The sequence below is a fragment of the Dendropsophus ebraccatus genome, chromosome 8 (genome assembly GCF_027789765.1).
Source record: "Dendropsophus ebraccatus isolate aDenEbr1 chromosome 8, aDenEbr1.pat, whole genome shotgun sequence".
Classification (NCBI taxonomy): Eukaryota; Metazoa; Chordata; class Amphibia; order Anura; family Hylidae; genus Dendropsophus; species Dendropsophus ebraccatus.
This window is the reverse complement of record NC_091461.1, coordinates 125045933-125065473: the sequence shown is the minus strand read 5'-3', so window position 1 is coordinate 125065473 and position 19541 is coordinate 125045933. Positions and strand designations below refer to the sequence as shown.

Below are 19541 nucleotides of genomic sequence, written 5' to 3'. Positions count from 1 at the left end.
ACGTACGACTAGAGTGCTGAATAATAGTGCAGCTTATACTACACTATATATGATAATAGTATTATCCCTAGCCACATAAGCTGCGTCTGCACCAGACTTGAAGGGGAACTCAGGTGAAAAATTGTTTCTTTCAAATCAACTGGTTTCAGAAAGTTATATAGATTTGTAGTTTACTTCTATTAAAAAAATCTTCAGTCCTCCAGTACTTATCAGCTGCTGTATGTTCTGCAGGAAGTGGTGTATTCTCTCCAGTCTGACACAGTGCTCTCTGCTGCCACCTCTGTCCATGTCAGGAACTGTCCAGAGCAGCAGAAAATCCCCATAGAAAATCTCTCCTGCTCTGGACAGTTCCTGACATGGACAGAGGTGGCAGCAGAGAGCACTGTGTCAGACTGGAGAGAGTACACCACTTCCTGCAGGACATACAGCAGCTGATAAGTACTGGAAGACTGGAGAGAATACATCACTTCCTGCAGGACATACAGCAGCTGATAAGTACTGGAGATTTTTAAATAAAAGTAAATTACAGATCTATATAACTTTCCGACATTAGTTGATCTGAAAGAAAAATATTTTTGCCGGAGATCTTCTTTAAAGAATACTTGTGCATATATAAACAATAGCAATCCGCACACTAATCTCGGATAGAGTGCATGTGCATATGTAAGCAATGATAGGATTAGCAGAAGCAAACACAGATAGAAGAGAAGTCATCCAGCCACTTATCCTAAAGTTCTGTGCATCTTATATAACCCTCTCATCATCACAGTTCCCCGATATTAGTCACCAAAACATAAAGTGCTTAGTGCAGGATCCCACCACGACCTTTCCATGACCCCATCCTAACCCCACCACGACCCTTCCATGACCCCACCACCACCCCACCACGACCCTTAGTGCAGGACCCAGAGTTGGCGAACTGTTCAAGTTCGACAATGTTCTCCAAACCTGAACATTCTAGAAGAATTTGGATGCCACCCTAGGGAGACCTAGAAAATATGGGATCAGCCGATGGCCTCTGACTGCATCCACCAGGGCTCCCTAGGGCACCATCCAACTTCTGGAAATGCCGGAAGCCAAATGCTGAGTGGTCAGAATTGGAGAATATGGTCGAACCTGAACTGAGCTCCAGACCGATGCCACAATCTCTGCTCCTCTCCTCCTCGGAGATCAGTATGTCACATTGGGCCCTCCGAGTGGCAAGAAGGTTCAAGGAGGGAGCTGCCGCAAACTCTTCATGCATCATCTTACGCGCACTCATCATCGTCATCGTTCTTGGGGTCCAGTTATGGCTGTGAGCGACTGAAGCTCTAATGTCTGTGGATTCATCCTAATTAGAGATGAGTGAAGCAAATCTGACCAATTCCCATTCGCAGCGAATCGGAATCGGGTTTAATGCGCTCAACATGGCCACCTCAATAGTGAACGCACATGTTAGGTTATACTTACACAGTTGCATACGTTACGCAGTTGCGAATATCACACATTTGAGTGCATCACGAGATAAACGTTTGCATGTTCAAAAATTATTGTTATAACCATTCCGATCATCAAGTTGTTTGTATCGGGGAACATGGACAATTAGCGTCATGTTCGTACGAACATACGAACATTTAGGAACATGTTCTCTCGCCATTTTTAATGAAATTCGTCAGTATCCAATTCGTGAATATTCACAAACTCCAGGAAACAAATTTCCAAGTGATTCGCTCATCTCCAGTCCTCATGATAGGACCATAAGCCTTCGCACTGGATATATATATAATTATTAAGCGTAAAATAAACAGTAAACAAGTGATAATTGCGAGTAGTTTGCGATGTGTTTTGGCTGCATCTGTACAGACGACTCGCATGGACTAAGGAGCTGCCAGAACTGGAACATAATGGGTCCCCGGGGATCTTGTCATTTGAGAAAACCATTTGCTCTTTAACCTTGTCTGCTGGGCCCAGTGATCAATAAGTTCTCGGGGGGCTTCTGGCGCTCAGCTCCTCTCTCCTGGAGCCAGCTAGGGGCAATAATTTAATGGTTATTCTTTTATTTACTTCTGCTTTACAATTGTCCACATTCCAGCGATTCTCCGTGAAGCGTCGGCGGAGCGGAGAAGTGTTTCTCTATACGTGAATGATGCAGATGATTAATTAGGCTCGGAGCCAGCGGGACAGATGTTTGCAAATGTAAACTTTCCAAATTTTACAAATGGCAGAAAACTGTTTATGATCCATCCGGCTGTGAGAAAGCGAGACTGGTCATTTCACGTCCCGCGTGTCGCTCTGCGAGGGATCAGCTGTATTCAAGATTTATTAGGCAAGAAGTAAAGGAAACACTCATAGTATTCAGCACTAGGCCGCGTCCACACTGCGCTTTTGCAGGCTGTTTTTATCATCCGTTTTATGCCAAAAAATGGATAAAAACAGGTGAAATAACGGGTGCATTTAAGTGTCTCCATTTACATTTCCCATTGACTTAAAAACAGATCAAAATGCATCCTTTTTATGTGTGTGTGTGTGTGTGTGTGTGTGGGGGGGGATGCGTTCAACCATGTTTTTTCCAAAATACTGATGGAAAAAACGGAATGCAAAAACGCAGTGTGAATCCCACCTTACACTAGATTTTTTTTTTACATTTACCTTTATGATATATATATATATATATATATATATATATATATATATATAGTTTGTTGTTGTTATTATTATTGTTTATTTTTTCAATTACCTAACTCCCCCCCACACACACACACACAGGCGTGATGCAGCCAGAAGCTAGATACAAAGCAGCACATTATGGAAGAGGAAGCCTTTATGTAGTGATCATCCTTGCGTCATTCTCATATCTATCCAAAAATATTCTGATTGGTACTTGTGAATGATCTGTATTTTATGATTCGCCAGATATAGTAGCTGTATCTTCTGCACATCTGATTGCTTACTATAAAAAAAAAACCTTACTAACTAAACATTCTCTCATGTATTAGAAGCAAATACAATCAAATTCTACATCATGGATTCGGAAGGAAACCCTTAAATGAATTTCCATGATAATATGCATAATTCTCCGTTTTGTGCTGGGAGGGCAATACATCAAGTGTCTCCTTAGTGTCACCCGTTATGACAGTCATCCAGTGGACTCTCTTACAGGATAGTTGATCTGTTATACTATCCTTTATGTGACAAATCGATGCCATTCCATTTCCACCAATATTTTAGATGTTCCTCCGTGTAATACTGCTTTTATATAGGGTAGCATACTTTTTTTTTTTTTCAGTCGAGGCAACGTGCTCTCATCAGCCGAGTGCTACTAAAAAAGTGTAGCGTGCCACACAAAAAAGTGCACTAGGATGCGGTCTATCACAAGCCCACTCTAAAAAGAGATGGGCCCCCAACACACCTAATTCCCTTCCCTTCCGGGCCAAAAGGCACCTGCAAAGGTCCAGGACAAATGTCCGCTTTCAGACGAGGCCAAGAGCAGACCGGTAAACAACTACAGCTTGTACCTGAGCGTAACCCAGGGTAGCATACTAAGGCGACAGATCCAACCTAATGGTCGGTTTTAAAACAACCAAGCAGTAGAAAGTAAATAGAGATGTGTCCATCCTCACCTTTCACTTAGATAAGTTAAGGAGACAAACTTATCACCAGTTATTTTTACTACAACATCAGGAAATGTTATCAGAAAACTCAAAAGGTCATTAGTAGGTAGTGTACTAGAGATACCAAATTATTTGGGTACAGCAATGTTCTCTGAACCTAAATGCTCGGCATTTGACTGCAGCTGCAGAAGTGGGATAGTGCCCTAGGGAGTCCTGGAAAACATGGATACAGCCATAGGCCATAGACAGTATTTATGTTTACCAGGACTCCTGCGGGATTAACTAATAATGTCAGCGTCTTCGCTTATAGACTGACACAGTGATTACACTTAGTGAGATCTCAGGTTACTGGGTAAAGTCTCAAGCCTTTAGAGATAAGATGAGGATGGACACAGCTGTACATAGAATCACTGTAATATAATGTGCTGCCTCATTTACTCCATCATTTGCTCAGATAATTAATTTTTTTAATATATTCTTCCAGAAATTGCTGGAAATACAGATGATATCCCGCTGGTTCGCTGGAGGCAGCAGTGGCTCGAGAATGGAACTCTTCTCTTCCATATTCATCATCAGGATGGCTCATCAAATCTGCCGGGTCAGGAAGCAACCGAAGAACCTCCAGGTGAGACGGCTGAAGAAGAATTAAGGATTCTGCACATTTCCGTCATGGTAAGTCAATGGTTAATACTGCAACATCCTGTACACTTAAGCTTCACCTGATTGTAACATAGATGCATGATAATCTCTGTATTATATCATCAACACCTAGAACCACAATATAATGTCTGTATTATATCCTCAACACCTAGAACCATGATATAATGTCTGTATTATATCCTCAACACATAGAGCCACCATATAATCTCTGTATTATATCCTTTAACACCTAGAACCACCATATAATCTCTGTATTATATCCGTTAACACCTAGAACCACCATATAATCTCTGTATTATATCCTCAACACCTAGAACCACCATATAATCTCTGTTTTATATCCTTAACACCTAGAACCACCATATAATCTCTGTTTTATATCCTCAACACCTAGAGCCACCATATAATGTCTGTATTATATCCTCAACACCTAGAGCCACCATATAATGTCTGTATTATATCCTCCACACCTAGAACCATGATATAATGTCTGTATTAAATCCTCAACACCTAGAACCACCATATATCTGTATTATATCCTCCACACCTAGAACCACCATATATCTGTATTATATCCTCCACACCTAGAACCACCATATAATCTCTGTATTATATCCTCCACACCTAGAACCACCATATGTCTGTATTATATCCTCAACACCTAGAACCATGATATAATGTCTGTATTATATCCTCAACACCTAGAACCACCATATAATCTCTGTATTATATCCTTTAACACCTAGAGCCAGCATATAATCTCGGTATTATATCCTATAAGAAAGTTTCAGCCTAGGACTAGGCCCAGTGGCCAAGAGGAAAACTGCGAGACTGCTGGATTATTTAATGATATAGATTGTGAACTAAAAATGAGAAAAAAAAACATCACTAAAAATTCTTGACCATTTTTTGATTTTCTGATACATTCTGATATAAAGGGATCGGGCAGCCTGATCTTTCCCTTGGCACAGGGGAGTCCAGACAATCCCATCCCATCCGTGTACATATATATAGCTCTCAGGCCTCCTTGGCTCTCATTGGGACAGGTCACTCCCGATCCCGCCTCGTCCTCTTTGTTCTCTATTATTTATTTGGCTTTTCCACTTTACCTTTATTATTCGGCTTCTGGCTTGGACTCTTAGACTGTAAAGTGCTTCTTGTTTTTTCTGTCCTCCATTATTTATTATATGACGCGTTGCGATGTCCGGAATGTACTGTACAATGAATGGAGCCCGAGGACGCCGCCGCTGGCTTTGTATGATTACTTTTTGTCTGCATGATGTGAATCCCTGTGTTATATGGGAAACCCTACGCCATACTAGTGTAAGGTCTCTTACTGAATATAATAGAAGCGGGGACGAGTCTATCTTAAAGCTATCCATAGTCTCAGGATACAGGAGCTATTGATTAAACAGCCGACTGCTATCTCCACCTCTGGCGATGGCTCCTGCCCGGGAAGAGGGAAAGAATGGGCAATGTCGACATCCATCATGTCCCATCTTCATTCTCCCAGCAACGGGAATCCTCATACACATTGCACAGGATCTGCCAACATCCATCTAATGTGTACAGCAGAATATCTAGAGGCATGGGGGAGGATGACCTGTACGGGAAGACAATTGCTGCCGCCCATTAAGCTGCATTGTATTCCGACTTCCAGTATAAAAAAAAGTGACAGCACCATATACCAGAAGAAAATAGCAATGGCCAAGGGAAGTATATACCAATGTGTTAGACCCCTGTCTGCACCGGTCAAATATATAGGTGTCAAACCTCTCGTCCTCCATCTGTGGTAAAACCACAATTCACATCATGTCTGGATGAAGGTGCCGGGATATCTCCTATCTGGCAAAGCCCCCATAAGTTTCCAATAAAAATCTGATAGAGACGTAAGTGAGAATTGATCCCTGATAGTGGATTTGTGGTTGGTGAAGGATGGATATCAAAGGGTCACATGGTTATCTGCAATAACTGAATGGAAACATGTCTGGTATATACATATATCTATCCTCAGATAATAAGGGTATGTTCACACTGAGTAAAACAGGCAGAATTTCACGCTGGAGCCCCACCCGGCCTGCCTCAGTGTGTCAATGGGAAGACTCGCGCACCTCCCCTCTCCGCTGCTTTCTGCTGCTCTCCAATCAAAGAATTGACATGTTAATTAGGCGCATCCCATTGACACACGGGGGCAAGCCAGACGCCTATTACCAACCTGGAGGGTGCATGGCTGTCAGGGTCAGTGCTGTATGCATAGTAGCCGGTGCAGTAGTCACCCCTCCATACCTGCGCACTTGGTGCAAGAGTACTGCAGTAGGCCGAGTCTGAAATCCATGAAAGATTAAGTCTCAACCTATTGGTTCTAGGCTATTGCATATCTCCCAACCTTTAGAACGGCCAAAGAGGGACACTTATGGCTCAGTCTAGAAAAAATTTACAGACATTTCTATATTTTTTAATTCAAGGATGCAGTCACCTACAGATGTGTGTATAGGGCCATAGAATCTGCATGTGTGAAAGAGGCCATAATGTCACGTAAATCATCTGAATATATAATCATTTTTAGGATCCAACTTGCAGCACATGATGGAATAATCTGCAGGTTTGAGTCTATTATACAGTAATGAAAAAAACATTTTCTGCAGCAACATAAAAAGTTTATTAATGAGGGATAGAGGGATGTGAGTCAAAAGTAGGGACTGTCCCTCCAAAAGAGGGACATTTGGGAGGTGTGCTATTGCCATACTTATTACAAGCTTCAGTATGTATTGTGTATAATAGATTGAGGGGTAAATTGAGCAAGAAAACAAAAGATCCATCTCCCTGCTCGTACAATTCCACCTGACCTGCTCCCCGCTCCTATAATGGTGTCAGACCTGCTCCCCGCTCCTATAATGGTGTCAGACCTGCTCCCCGCTCCTACAACGCCGTCAGACCTGCTCCCCGCTCCTATAATGGTGTCAGACCTGCTCCCCACTCCTATAATGGTGTCAGACCTGCTCCCCACTCCTATAAAGGTGTCAGACCTGCTCCCCGCTCCTATAATGGTGTCAGACCTGCTCCCCGCTCCTATAATGGTGTCAGACCTGCTCCCCGCTCCTATAATGGTGTCAGACCTGCTCCCCGCTCCTATAATGGTGTCAGACCTGCTCCCCGTTCCTATAATGGTGCCAGACCTGCTCCCCGCTCCTATAATGGTGTCAGACCTGCTCCCCGCTCCTATAATGGTGTCAGACCTGCTCCCCGCTCCTATAATGGTGTCAGACCTGCTCCCCGCTCGTACAATTCCACCTGACCTGCTCCCCACTCCTATAATGGTGTCAGACCTGCTCCCCGCTCGTACAATTCCACCTGACCTGCTCCCCACTCCTATAATGGTGTCAGACCTGCTCCCCACTCCTATAAAGGTGTCAGACCTGCTCCCCGCTCCTATAATGGTGTCAGACCTGCTCCCCGCTCCTATAATGGTGTCAGACCTGCTCCCCGCTCCTATAATGGTGCCAGACCTGCTCCCCGCTCCTATAATGGTGTCAGACCTGCTCCCCGCTCCTATAATGGTGTCAGACCTGCTCCCCGCTCCTATAATGGTGTCAGACCAGCTCCCCACTCCTATAAAGGTGTCAGACCTGCTCCCCGCTCCTATAATGGTCTTAGACCCGCTCCCCGCTCCTACAACGCCATCAGACCTGCTCCCCGCTCCTATAATGGTGTCAGACCCGCTCCCCGCTCCTACAACGCCGTCAGACCTGCTCCCCACTCCTATAATGGTGTCAGACCTGCTTCCCACTCCTATAATGGTGCCAGACCTTCTCCCCGCTCCTATAATGGTGTCAGACCTGCTCCCCGCTCCTACAACGCCGTCAGACCTGCTCCCCGCTCCTATAATGGTGTCAGACCTGCTCCCCGCTCCTATAATGGTGTCAGACCTGCTCCCCACTCCTATAATGGTGTCAGACCTGCTCCCCGCTCCTATAATGGTGTCAGACCTGCTCCCCGCTCCTATAATAGTGTCAGACCTGCTCCCCACTCCTATAATGGTGTCAGACCTGCTCCCCGCTCCTATAATGGTGTCAGACCTGCTCCCCACTCCTATAATAGTGTCAGACCTGCTCCCCGCTCCTATAATGGTGTCAGACCTGCTCCCCACTCCTATAATAGTGTCAGACCTGCTCCCCACTCCTATAATGGTGTCAGACCTGCTCCCCACTCCTATAATGGTGTCAGACCTGCTCCCCGCTCCTATAATGGTGTCAGACCTGCTCCCCACTCCTATAATGGTGTCAGACCTGCTCCCCGCTCCTATAATGGTGTCAGACCTGCTCCCCACTCCTATAATACCACCAGACCTGCTCCCCGCTCCTATAATGGTGTCAGACCTGCTCCCCGCTCCTATAATGGTGTCAGACCTGCTCTCCGCTCCTATAATGGTATCAGACCTGCTCCCCGCTCCTATAATGGTGTCAGACCTGCTCCCCGCTCCTATAATGGTATCAGACCTGCTCCCCGCTCCTATAATGGTATCAGACCTGCTCCCCACTCCTATAATGGTGTCAGACCTGCTCCCCCTCCTATAATACCGCCAGACCTGCTCCCCACTCCTATAATGGTGTCAGACCTGCTCCCCGCTCCTATAATACCGCCAGACCTGCTCCCCACTCCTATAATGGTGTCAGACCTGCTCCCCGCTCCTATAATGGTGTCAGACCTGCTCCCCGCTCCTATAATGGTGTCAGACCTGCTCCCCACTCCTATAATGGTGTCAGACCTGCTCCCCACTCCTATAATGGTGTCAGACCTGCTCCCCGCTCCTATAATGGTGTCAGACCTGCTCCCCGCTCCTATAATACCACCAGACCTGCTCCCCGGTCCTATAATGGTGTCAGACCTGCTCCCCGCTCCTATAATGGTGTCAGACCTGCTCCCCGCTCCTATAATGGTGTCAGACCTGCTCCCCGCTCCTATAATGGTGCCAGACCTGCTCCCCGCTCCTATAATGGTGTCAGACCTGCTCCCCGCTCCTATAATACCGCCAGACCTGCTCCCCGCTCCTATAATGGTGTCAGACCTGCTCCCCGCTCCTATAATGGTGCCAGACCTGCTCCCCGCTCCTATAATGGTGTTAGACCTGCTCCCCGCTCCTATAATACCGCCAGACCTGCTCCCCGCTCCTATAATGGTGTCAGACCTGCTCCCCGCTCCTATAATACCGCCAGACCTGCTCCCCGCTCCTATAATAGTGTCAGACCTGCTCCCCGCTCCTATAATGGTGTCAGACCTGCTCCCCGCTCCTATAATGGTGTCAGACCTGCTCCCCGCTCCTATAATGGTGTCAGACCTGCTCCCCGCTCCTATAATGGTGCCAGACCTGCTCCCCGCTCCTATAATGGTGTCAGACCTGCTCCCCGCTCCTATAATGGTGCCAGACCTGCTCCCCACTCCTATAATAGTGTCAGACCTGCTCCCCACTCCTATAATGGTGCCAGACCGCTCCCCACTCTATAATAGTGTCAGACCTGCTCCCCGCTCCTATAATAGTGTCAGACCTGCTCCCCGCTCCTATAATGGTGTCAGACCTGCTCCCCGCTCCTATAATGGTGTCAGACCTGCTCCCCGCTCCTATAATGGTGTCAGACCTGCTCCCCACTCCTATAATGGTGTCAGACCTGCTCCCCGCTCCTACAACGCCGTCAGACCTGCTCCCCACTCCTATAATAGTGTCAGACCTGCTCCCCACTCCTATAATGGTGTCAGACCTGCTCCCCGCTCCTACAACGCCGTCAGACCTGCTCCCCGCTCCTATAATGGTGCCAGACCTGCTCCCCGCTCCTATAATAGTGTCAGACCTGCTCCCCCCTCCTATAATGGTGTCAGACTGCTCCCCCGCTCCTATAATGGTTGTCAGACCTGCTCCCCACTCCTATAATGGTGTCAGACCTGCTCCCCGCTCCTATAATGGTGTCAGACCTGCTCCCCGCTCCTATAATACCGCCAGACCTGCTCCCCGCTCCTATAATGGTGTCAGACCTGCTCCCCGCTCCTATAATACCACCAGACCTGCTCCCCGCTCCTATAATACCGCAGACCTGCTCCCCACTCCTATAATAGGTGTCAGACCTGCTCCCCGCTCCTATAATGGTGTCAGACCTGCTCCCCGCTCCTACTAACGCCGTCAGACCTGCTCCCCGCTCCTATAATGGTGTCAGACCTGCTCCCCCGCTCCTATAATCGTGTCAGACCTGCTCCCCGCTCCTATAATGGTGTCAGACCTGCTCCCCGCTCCTATAATGGTGTCAGACCTGCTCCCCGCTCCTATAATGGTGTCAGACCTGCTCCCCCACTCCTATAATACCGTCAGACCTGCTCCCGCTCCTATAATGGTGTCAGACCTGCTCCCCGCTCCTATAATGTGTCAGACCTGCTCCCCACTCCTATAATGGTGTCAGACCTGCTACCCCCGCTCCGTATAATGGTGTCAGACCTGCTCCCCACTCCTATAATACACCAGACCCTGCCTCCCCCGCTCCTATAATTGGTGTCTAGACCTGCTCCCCAGCTCCTATAATGGTGTCAGACCTGCTCCACCGCTCCCTATAAGTGGTGTTCAGACCTGCTTCCCCGCTCCTATAATACCGCCAGACCTGCTCCCCCGCTCCTATAATGGTGTCAGACCTGCTCCCCGCTCCTATAATGGTGTCAGACTGCTCCCCGCTCCTATAATGGTGTCCGACCTGCTCCCCGCTCCTATAATGGTGTCAGACCTGCTCCCCGCTCCTATAATACCGCCAGACCTGCTCCCCGCTCCTACTAATGGTGTCAGCCCGGCTCCCCGCTCCTATAATGGGTCAGACCTGCTCCCCGCTCCTATAATGGTGTCAGACCTGCTCCCCGCTCCTATAAATGGTGTCAGACCTGCTCCCCGCCTCATTAATACCGCAAGACCTGCTCCCCGCTCCTATAATGGTGTCAGACCTGCTCCCCGCTCCTATAATGGTGCCAGACCTGCTCCCCCGCTCCTATAATACCGCCAGACCTGCTCCCCCGCTCCTATAATGGTGTCAGACCTGCTCCCCGCTCCTATAATGGTGTCAGACCTGCTCCCCGCTCCTATAATACCGCCAGACCTGCTCCCCGCTCCTATAATGGTGTCAGACCTGCTCCCCGCTCCTATAATGGTGTCAGACCTGCTCCCCGCTCCTATAATGGTGTCAGACCTGCTCCCCGCTCCTATAATGGTGTCAGACCTGCTCCCCGCTCCTATAATACCGCCAGACCTGCTCCCCGCTCCTATAATGGTGTCAGACCTGCTCCCCGCTCCTATAATGGTGCCAGACCTGCTCCCCGCTCCTATAATACCGCCAGACCTGCTCCCCGCTCCTATAATGGTGTCAGACCTGCTCCCCGCTCCTATAATGGTGTCAGACCTGCTCCCCGCTCCTATAATGGTGTCAGACCTGCTCCCCGCTCCTATAATGGTGCCAGACCTGCTCCCCGCTCCTATAATGGTGCCAGACCTGCTCCCCACTCCTATAATGGTGTCAGACCTGCTCCCCGCTCCTATAATGGTGCCAGACCTGCTCCCCACTCCTATAATACCACCAGACCTGCTCCCCGCTCCTATAATGGTGTCAGACCTGCTCCCCACTCCTATAATGGTGTCAGACCTGCTCCCCGCTCCTATAATGGTGTCAGACCTGCCCCCCGCTCCTATAATGGTATCAGACCTGCTCCCCACTCCTATAATGGTGTCAGACCTGCTCCCCGCTCCTATAATGGTGCCAGACCTGCTCCCCGCTCCTATAATAGTGTCAGACCTGCTCCCCACTCCTATAATAGTGTCAGACCTGCTCCCCACTCCTATAATGGTGTCAGACCTGCTCCCCGCTCCTATAATGGTGTCAGACCTGCTCCCCGCTCCTATAATGGTCTCAGACCCACTCCTATAATGGTGTCAGACCTGCTCCCCGCTCCTATAATGGTCTCAGACCCACTCCTATAATGGTGTCAGACCTGCTCCCCGCTCCTATAATGGTGTCAGACCTGCTCCCCGCTCCTATAATGGTGTCAGACCTGCTCCCCGCTCCTATAATAGTGTCAGACCTGCTCCCCGCTCCTATAATGGTGCCAGACCTGCTCCCCGCTCCTATAATGGTGTCAGACCTGCTCCCCGCTCCTATAATGGTGTCAGACCTGCTCCCCGCTCCTATAATGGTGTCAGACCTGCTCCCCACTCCTATAATGGTGCCAGACCTGCTCCCCGCTCCTATAATGGTGTCAGACCTGCTCCCCGCTCCTATAATGGTGTCAGACCTGCTCCCCGCTCCTATAATGGTGTCAGACCTGCTCCCCGCTCCTATAATACCGCCAGACCTGCTCCCCGCTCCTATAATGGTGTCAGACCTGCTCCCCGCTCCTATAATGGTGCCAGACCTGCTCCCCGCTCCTATAATACCGCCAGACCTGCTCCCCGCTCCTATAATGGTGTCAGACCTGCTCCCCGCTCCTATAATGGTGTCAGACCTGCTCCCCGCTCCTATAATGGTCTCAGACCCACTCCTATAATGGTGTCAGACCTGCTCCCCGCTCCTATAATGGTGTCAGACCTGCTCCCCGCTCCTATAATGGTGTCAGACCTGCTCCCCGCTCCTATAATGGTGTCAGACCTGCTCCCCGCTCCTATAATGGTGTCAGACCTGCTCCCCGCTCCTATAATGGTGTCAGACCTGCTCCCCGCTCCTATAATAGTGTCAGACCTGCTCCCCGCTCCTATAATGGTGCCAGACCTGCTCCCCGCTCCTATAATGGTGTCAGACCTGCTCCCCGCTCCTATAATGGTGTCAGACCTGCTCCCCGCTCCTATAATGGTGTCAGACCTGCTCCCCACTCCTATAATGGTGTCAGACCTGCCCCCCGCTCCTATAATGGTGCCAGACCTGCTCCCCGCTCCTATAATGGTGTCAGACCTGCTCCCCGCTCCTATAATGGTGTCAGACCTGCTCCCCGCTCCTATAATGGTGTCAGACCTGCTCCCCGCTCCTATAATACCGCCAGACCTGCTCCCCGCTCCTATAATGGTGTCAGACCTGCTCCCCGCTCCTATAATGGTGCCAGACCTGCTCCCCGCTCCTATAATACCGCCAGACCTGCTCCCCGCTCCTATAATGGTGTCAGACCTGCTCCCCGCTCCTATAATGGTGTCAGACCTGCTCCCCGCTCCTATAATGGTGTCAGACCTGCTCCCCGCTCCTATAATGGTGTCAGACCTGCTCCCCGCTCCTATAATGGTGCCAGACCTGCTCCCCACTCCTATAATGGTGTCAGACCTGCTCCCCGCTCCTATAATGGTGTCAGACCTGCTCCCCGCTCCTATAATGGTGTCAGACCTGCTCCCCGCTCCTATAATGGTGTCAGACCTGCTCCCCGCTCCTATAATAGTGTCAGACCTGCTCCCCACTCCTATAATAGTGTCAGACCTGCTCCCCGCTCCTATAATAGTGTCAGACCTGCTCCCCACTCCTATAATAGTGTCAGACCTGCTCCCCACTCCTATAATGGTGTCAGACCTGCTCCCCACTCCTATAATAGTGTCAGACCTGCTCCCCACTCCTATAATGGTGTCAGACCTGCTCCCCGCTCCTATAATGGTGTCAGACCTGCTCCCCACTCCTATAATGGTGTCAGACCTGCTCCCCGCTCCTATAATGGTGTCAGACCTGCTCCCCGCTCCTATAATGGTGTCAGACCTGCTCCCCGCTCCTATAATGGTGTCAGACCTGCTCCCCGCTCCTATAATGGTGTCAGACCTGCTCCCCGCTCCTATAATAGTGTCAGACCTGCTCCCCGCTCCTATAATGGTGCCAGACCTGCTCCCCGCTCCTATAATGGTGTCAGACCTGCTCCCCGCTCCTATAATGGTGTCAGACCTGCTCCCCGCTCCTATAATAGTGTCAGACCTGCTCCCCGCTCCTATAATGGTGTCAGACCTGCTCCCCGCTCCTATAATGGTGTCAGACCTGCTCCCCGCTCCTATAATGGTGTCAGACCTGCTCCCCACTCCTATAATAGTGTCAGACCTGCTCCCCACTCCTATAATGGTGTCAGACCTGCTCCCCGCTCCTATAATGCATCTGTGCACTGTGCATGGTCACTTCTCCAATGTGTTTCAAGTGTGTAAGAGGGGCAGGTGTCACGCAAAGTGGATGTAGAGAGTGGAGAGGAGCGCAACTAGAGTAGCTCGAGTCTGATGGTTCTGCGTTGAATACCATTGGCTGAAGAAGTTGGATGCCGCCCTAAGGAGCCATGGTGGACACAGTCATTGGCCATAGACTGTAACCATGTTTTTCAGGGCTCCCTAGGGCTGCATCCAACTTCTTCAGCAAATGGCAAGCGATCCGTCTCATGGCATGCTCCAATTGTGCTCCTCTCTAGTGGACAGGAGGCGCTCCACTGGCTCTTTTACTATATCTTACTGCACAACCATGCAATAAACGTAGACTCCGATAACCGTGGCGTCCAAACTTCCAGATTTAGCTGCTGATTCTTGCTCTAAACGTCAGAGATTTGCCTGAGGTGTCTGCACTTAATGTGATGGATTTTTCAGTGCATCACAACTGGTATGAGAGTCATGAAAGCTGTGGCCGGAGAATTTCACCATCGCTATCACACATCTTCTGACATCTAAGACACCTCGGGATTCTGTTTACCAGGATGGTCAGGTGTTACTTCCAGCCATAACATATGTTCAATCCATTTCTAGACAGACTTTTGTGGAGACTCAGAGCCTACGTAGATAGGTCAGACCCGCAGCCAAACCTGTCAAATAATTTACTATCATAGATGTAGATTATGATACTAAAAGATTTAAAGGGGTTGTCAGTTTAAGACAATCCCCATGAATATGCCCTGAGAGTGCTCCTTGTTTGGGGGACCTACATGGTAACTACAACAAGGATACAATATACATGGTCAGCCACAGATTCCCCCACAATGACAGACGATCATCGGGGGCTTCACAAAAAAATCCCTTTAAGTCAAACACAAAGTTGTGTAATGAGTGTAATGGATGGTCCAAGCACGAGTAGGGGGAACCCCTGGATCACAGAGGAGTGCTGGCGTTCCTTCCTTGAGGAGCGGAGTTTAAAGAGCTCCTGGGTTTTCACCAGCACTTGCCGCAAGGCCGGTTGGACTTCGCTGCGGGAAATTCCAAGGTTGCTACTCTCAGAGAAGGACCTTGGTGACCACCGACTGAAGAGCTGAAGAAGTGTTGGAGTCCAGGACTAGGTGCTCTACCTCTGAGGCAGAAATGCAGGACGGAGTGTAAGGACGTAGTTCAGACTGAAGCTGAGCAGAAACTAGGGATGGATTGAAATTCAAATAGCAAGAAGATCGCTAGGAAGTGGCGGAAAGCCAGGGAGCCCAGAGGTGGGAAGGTGGAGATTATATATACCCTTAGGAGAACATGCCAGAAGACTCCAGAGCCTGTAGGCTGAGCTTATAAATACAGCTGGGCAGGCGAATGGCTGCCACTAGAGGGAGCCCAATCCTCCAGGAGGCCAGCTCAGAGCAAGAGAAGCTGCCAGAGGACAAGCAGGCTGAGAGTTGGGAGATGATCACAGTGCAGTGCGACCCAGAGCAGGTAGGGGGGGTAACGGACACGGCCATTACACTGAGAGCTGGTGGACTGTTTAATATGGTCCTGAAATCAGTCTTCAAATATACAAAAAAGTACAAAAACATAAGTTACAAAAACACATAAAAGTCTGCAGGACTGATAAGAGACATTCAAATTTAAGTTTAGCAATAAGTTGAGAGGTTGTTACGTAAGGGTTGTGAATGTATGTGCTGACTATATAACTGGATGGGATACATACATCATTCCGTCTAGATCTAGGATGCAGAAACTGCGGACACCCCCCCCCCCCCCTTCCCCGGCTAGGGGGGACTCCTATGGCCTTAGCACTTTAGGAAGGGAATGATGAGGTGGAAAGCTATCTGAATGGATTTTGGGACTCCCCATTACCGTTTCTGGGATCAGTGGTGGATGAGGGAGCAGATGAGCCCTACTCTCCCAGGAGAGGATCCCCCACTTATATTCATTTCTTGGCATGTGCCGTCTGTATGTCTCAGATTAAAATACGCCATTACCGGTTACAGCTGGATCCTAGATTTTTCCAATCTGTTTCTCTTTTTATTTGTCATTTTTTGGTTCACTTTTTCTACATTATTATGACGGCCATATTGCCTGAGCTTCTGCTCCTCTCTGTTAACAGTTTCTAGACATATGCTTTACAGCAGCTACATGGATGTAACAAACACCATACTGAAGGGGACGTAACAAACAGCGTACTGGAGGGGACGTAACAAACAGCGTACTGGAGGGGACGTAACACACACCGTACTGGAGGGGACGTAACACACACCGTACTGAAGGGGACGTAACAAACAGCGTACTGGAGGGGACGTAACAAACACCGTACTGGAGGGGACGTAACACACACCGTACTGAAGGGGACGTACCAAACATCGTACTGAAGGGGACGTAACAAACAGCGTACTGGAGGGGACGTACCAAACACTGTACTGGAGGGGATGTAACACACACTGTACTGGAGGGGACGTACCAAACACTGTACTGAAGGGGACGTAACAAACACTGTACTGGAGCTGACGTACCAAACACCGTACTGGAGGGGACGTAACAAACACCGTACTGGAGCTGACGTACCAAACACCGTACTGGAGGGGACGTAACACACACCGTACTGGAGCGGATGTAACACACACCGTACTGGAGGGGATGTAACACACACCGTACTGGAGGGGATGTAACACACACCGTACTGGAGGGGATGTAACACACACCGTACTGGAGGGGATGTAACACACACCGTACTGGAGGGGATGTACTAAACACTGTTCTGAAGAGGACGTAACAAACACCGTACTGGAATGGATGTAACACACACCGTACTGAAGGGGACGTAACACACACCGTACTGGAGGGGACGTACCAAACATCGTACTGGAGCGGATGTAACACACAGCGTACTGGAGGGGACGTAACACACACCGTACTGAAGGGGACGTACCAAACATCGTACTGGAGGGGACGTAACACACACCATACTGGAGCAGATGTAACACACACCGTACTGAAGGGGACGTAACAAAAACCGTACTGGAGCGGATGTAACAAACACCATACTGAAGGGGACGTAACACACACCGTACTGGAGCGGATGTAACACACACCGTACTGGAGGGGACGTGACAAACACCGTACTGGAGGGGATGTAACACACACCGTACTGGAGGGGACGTGACAAACACCGTACTGGAGGGGATGTAACACACACCGTACTGGAGGGGACGTAACACACACCGTACTGGAGGGGACGTAACACACACCGTACTGGAGGGGACGTAACACACACCGTACTGGAGGGGACGTAACACACACCGTACTGGAGGGGATGAGGGGATGTAACACACACCGTACTGGAGGGGACGTACCAAACACCGTACTGAAGGGGACGTAACAAACACCGTACTGGAGGGGACATACCAAACACCGTACTGAAGGGGACGTGACCAACACCGTACTGGAGGGGATGTAACACACACCGTACTGGAGGGGACGTAACACACACCGTACTGGAGGGAACGTTACAAACACCGTACTGGAGGGAACGTTACAAACACCGTACTGGAGGGGACGTGACAAACACCGTACTGGAGGGGATGTAACACACACCGTATTGGAGGGGATGTAACACACACCGTACTGGAGGGGATGTAACACACACCGTACTGGAGGGGACGTAACACACCGTACTGGAGGGAACGTTACACACACCGTACTGGACAGGACTCATTTAACCCTTAGGGTTTTCAACCCCCTAGTCCGGCCTTACTCACACCGTACTGGAGGGGACGTAACACACACCGTACTGGAGGGGACGTAACAAACAGCGTACTGGAGGGGACGTAACAAACACCGTACTGGAGGGGATGTAACACACACCGTACTGGAGGGGACGTAACACACACCGTACTGGAGGGGATGTAACACACACCGTACTGGAGGGGATGTAACACACACCGTACTGGAGGGGATGTAACACACACCGTACTGGAGGGGATGTACTAAACACTGTTCTGAAGAGGACGTAACACACACCGTACTGGAGGGGATGTAACACACACCGTACTGGAGGGGATGTAACACACACCGTACTGAAGGGGACGTAACACACACCGTACTGGAGGGGACGTAACAAACACCGTACTGGAGCGGATGTAACAAACAGCGTACTGGAGGGAACGTAACACACACCGTACTGAAGGGGACGTAACAAACAGCGTACTGGAGGGGATGTAACACACACCGTACTGGAGGGAACGTAACACACACCGTACTGAAGGGGACGTAACAAACATCGTACTGGAGCGGATGTAACACACACCGTACTGGAGCAGATGTAACACACACCGTACTGGAGGGGACGTAACAAACAGCGTACTGGAGGGGACGTAACACACACCGTACTGGAGCAGATGTAACACACACCGTACTGGAGGGGACGTAACAAACAGCGTACTGGAGGGGACGTAACACACACCGTACTGGAGGGGACGTAACACACACCGTACTGGAGGGGACGTAACACACACCGTACTGGAGGGGATGTAACACACATCATACTGGAGGGGATGTAACACACACCGTACTGGAGGGGACGTAACAAACACCGTACTGGAGGGGACGTAACACACCGTACTGGAGGGGATGTAACACACACCGTACTGGAGGGGACGTAACACACCGTACTGGAGGGGATGTAACACACACCGTACTGGAGGGGACGTAACACACCGTACTGGAGGGAACGTTACACACACCGTACTGGACAGGACTCATTTAATTTTAAAAGTATTTGCATTTGTGCTTAGACCTGTGCAGGATGCATTGTGCAGAACATTTGACCTGAACTTGGGCTGAACTTTGACCCTTACATACCGTCCATGGCCCTATCCCATCTATATTATTGGTGTCATCTTTCCTTATAATCCACAGAACAGGAAGTGTCACTTTATTATTAGGCTTAGTGGCCAAAATAAAAAAGACAAGATTTCAGGATTATTTTAAAATATAGAAAGTAAAATAAAAAAAATTTGAATAAAAGCTAAAAAAATTTTTTACATTTAATTTAACCAATAGGTCATTATCTGATTAAAGGAGAAGTACGGCGATTGACAAAAAATGATTCCAGGCTGGGGATGGGGGGAACATAA

The 19541-nt window shown here is 49.2% G+C and overlaps 1 protein-coding gene across 1 annotated transcript in view; it reads left to right on the top strand.

Annotated features, from left to right (window-relative positions):
• The window catches only part of ASTN1 (astrotactin 1), a 469175-nt gene that overhangs the window by 208341 nt on the left and 241293 nt on the right, over positions 1-19541 (top strand). The window contains exon 2 of the mRNA XM_069981712.1: positions 4075-4262. Within this exon, the coding sequence (XP_069837813.1) occupies positions 4075-4262 (188 nt within the window). The remainder of the gene's footprint in view (positions 1-4074; positions 4263-19541) is intronic.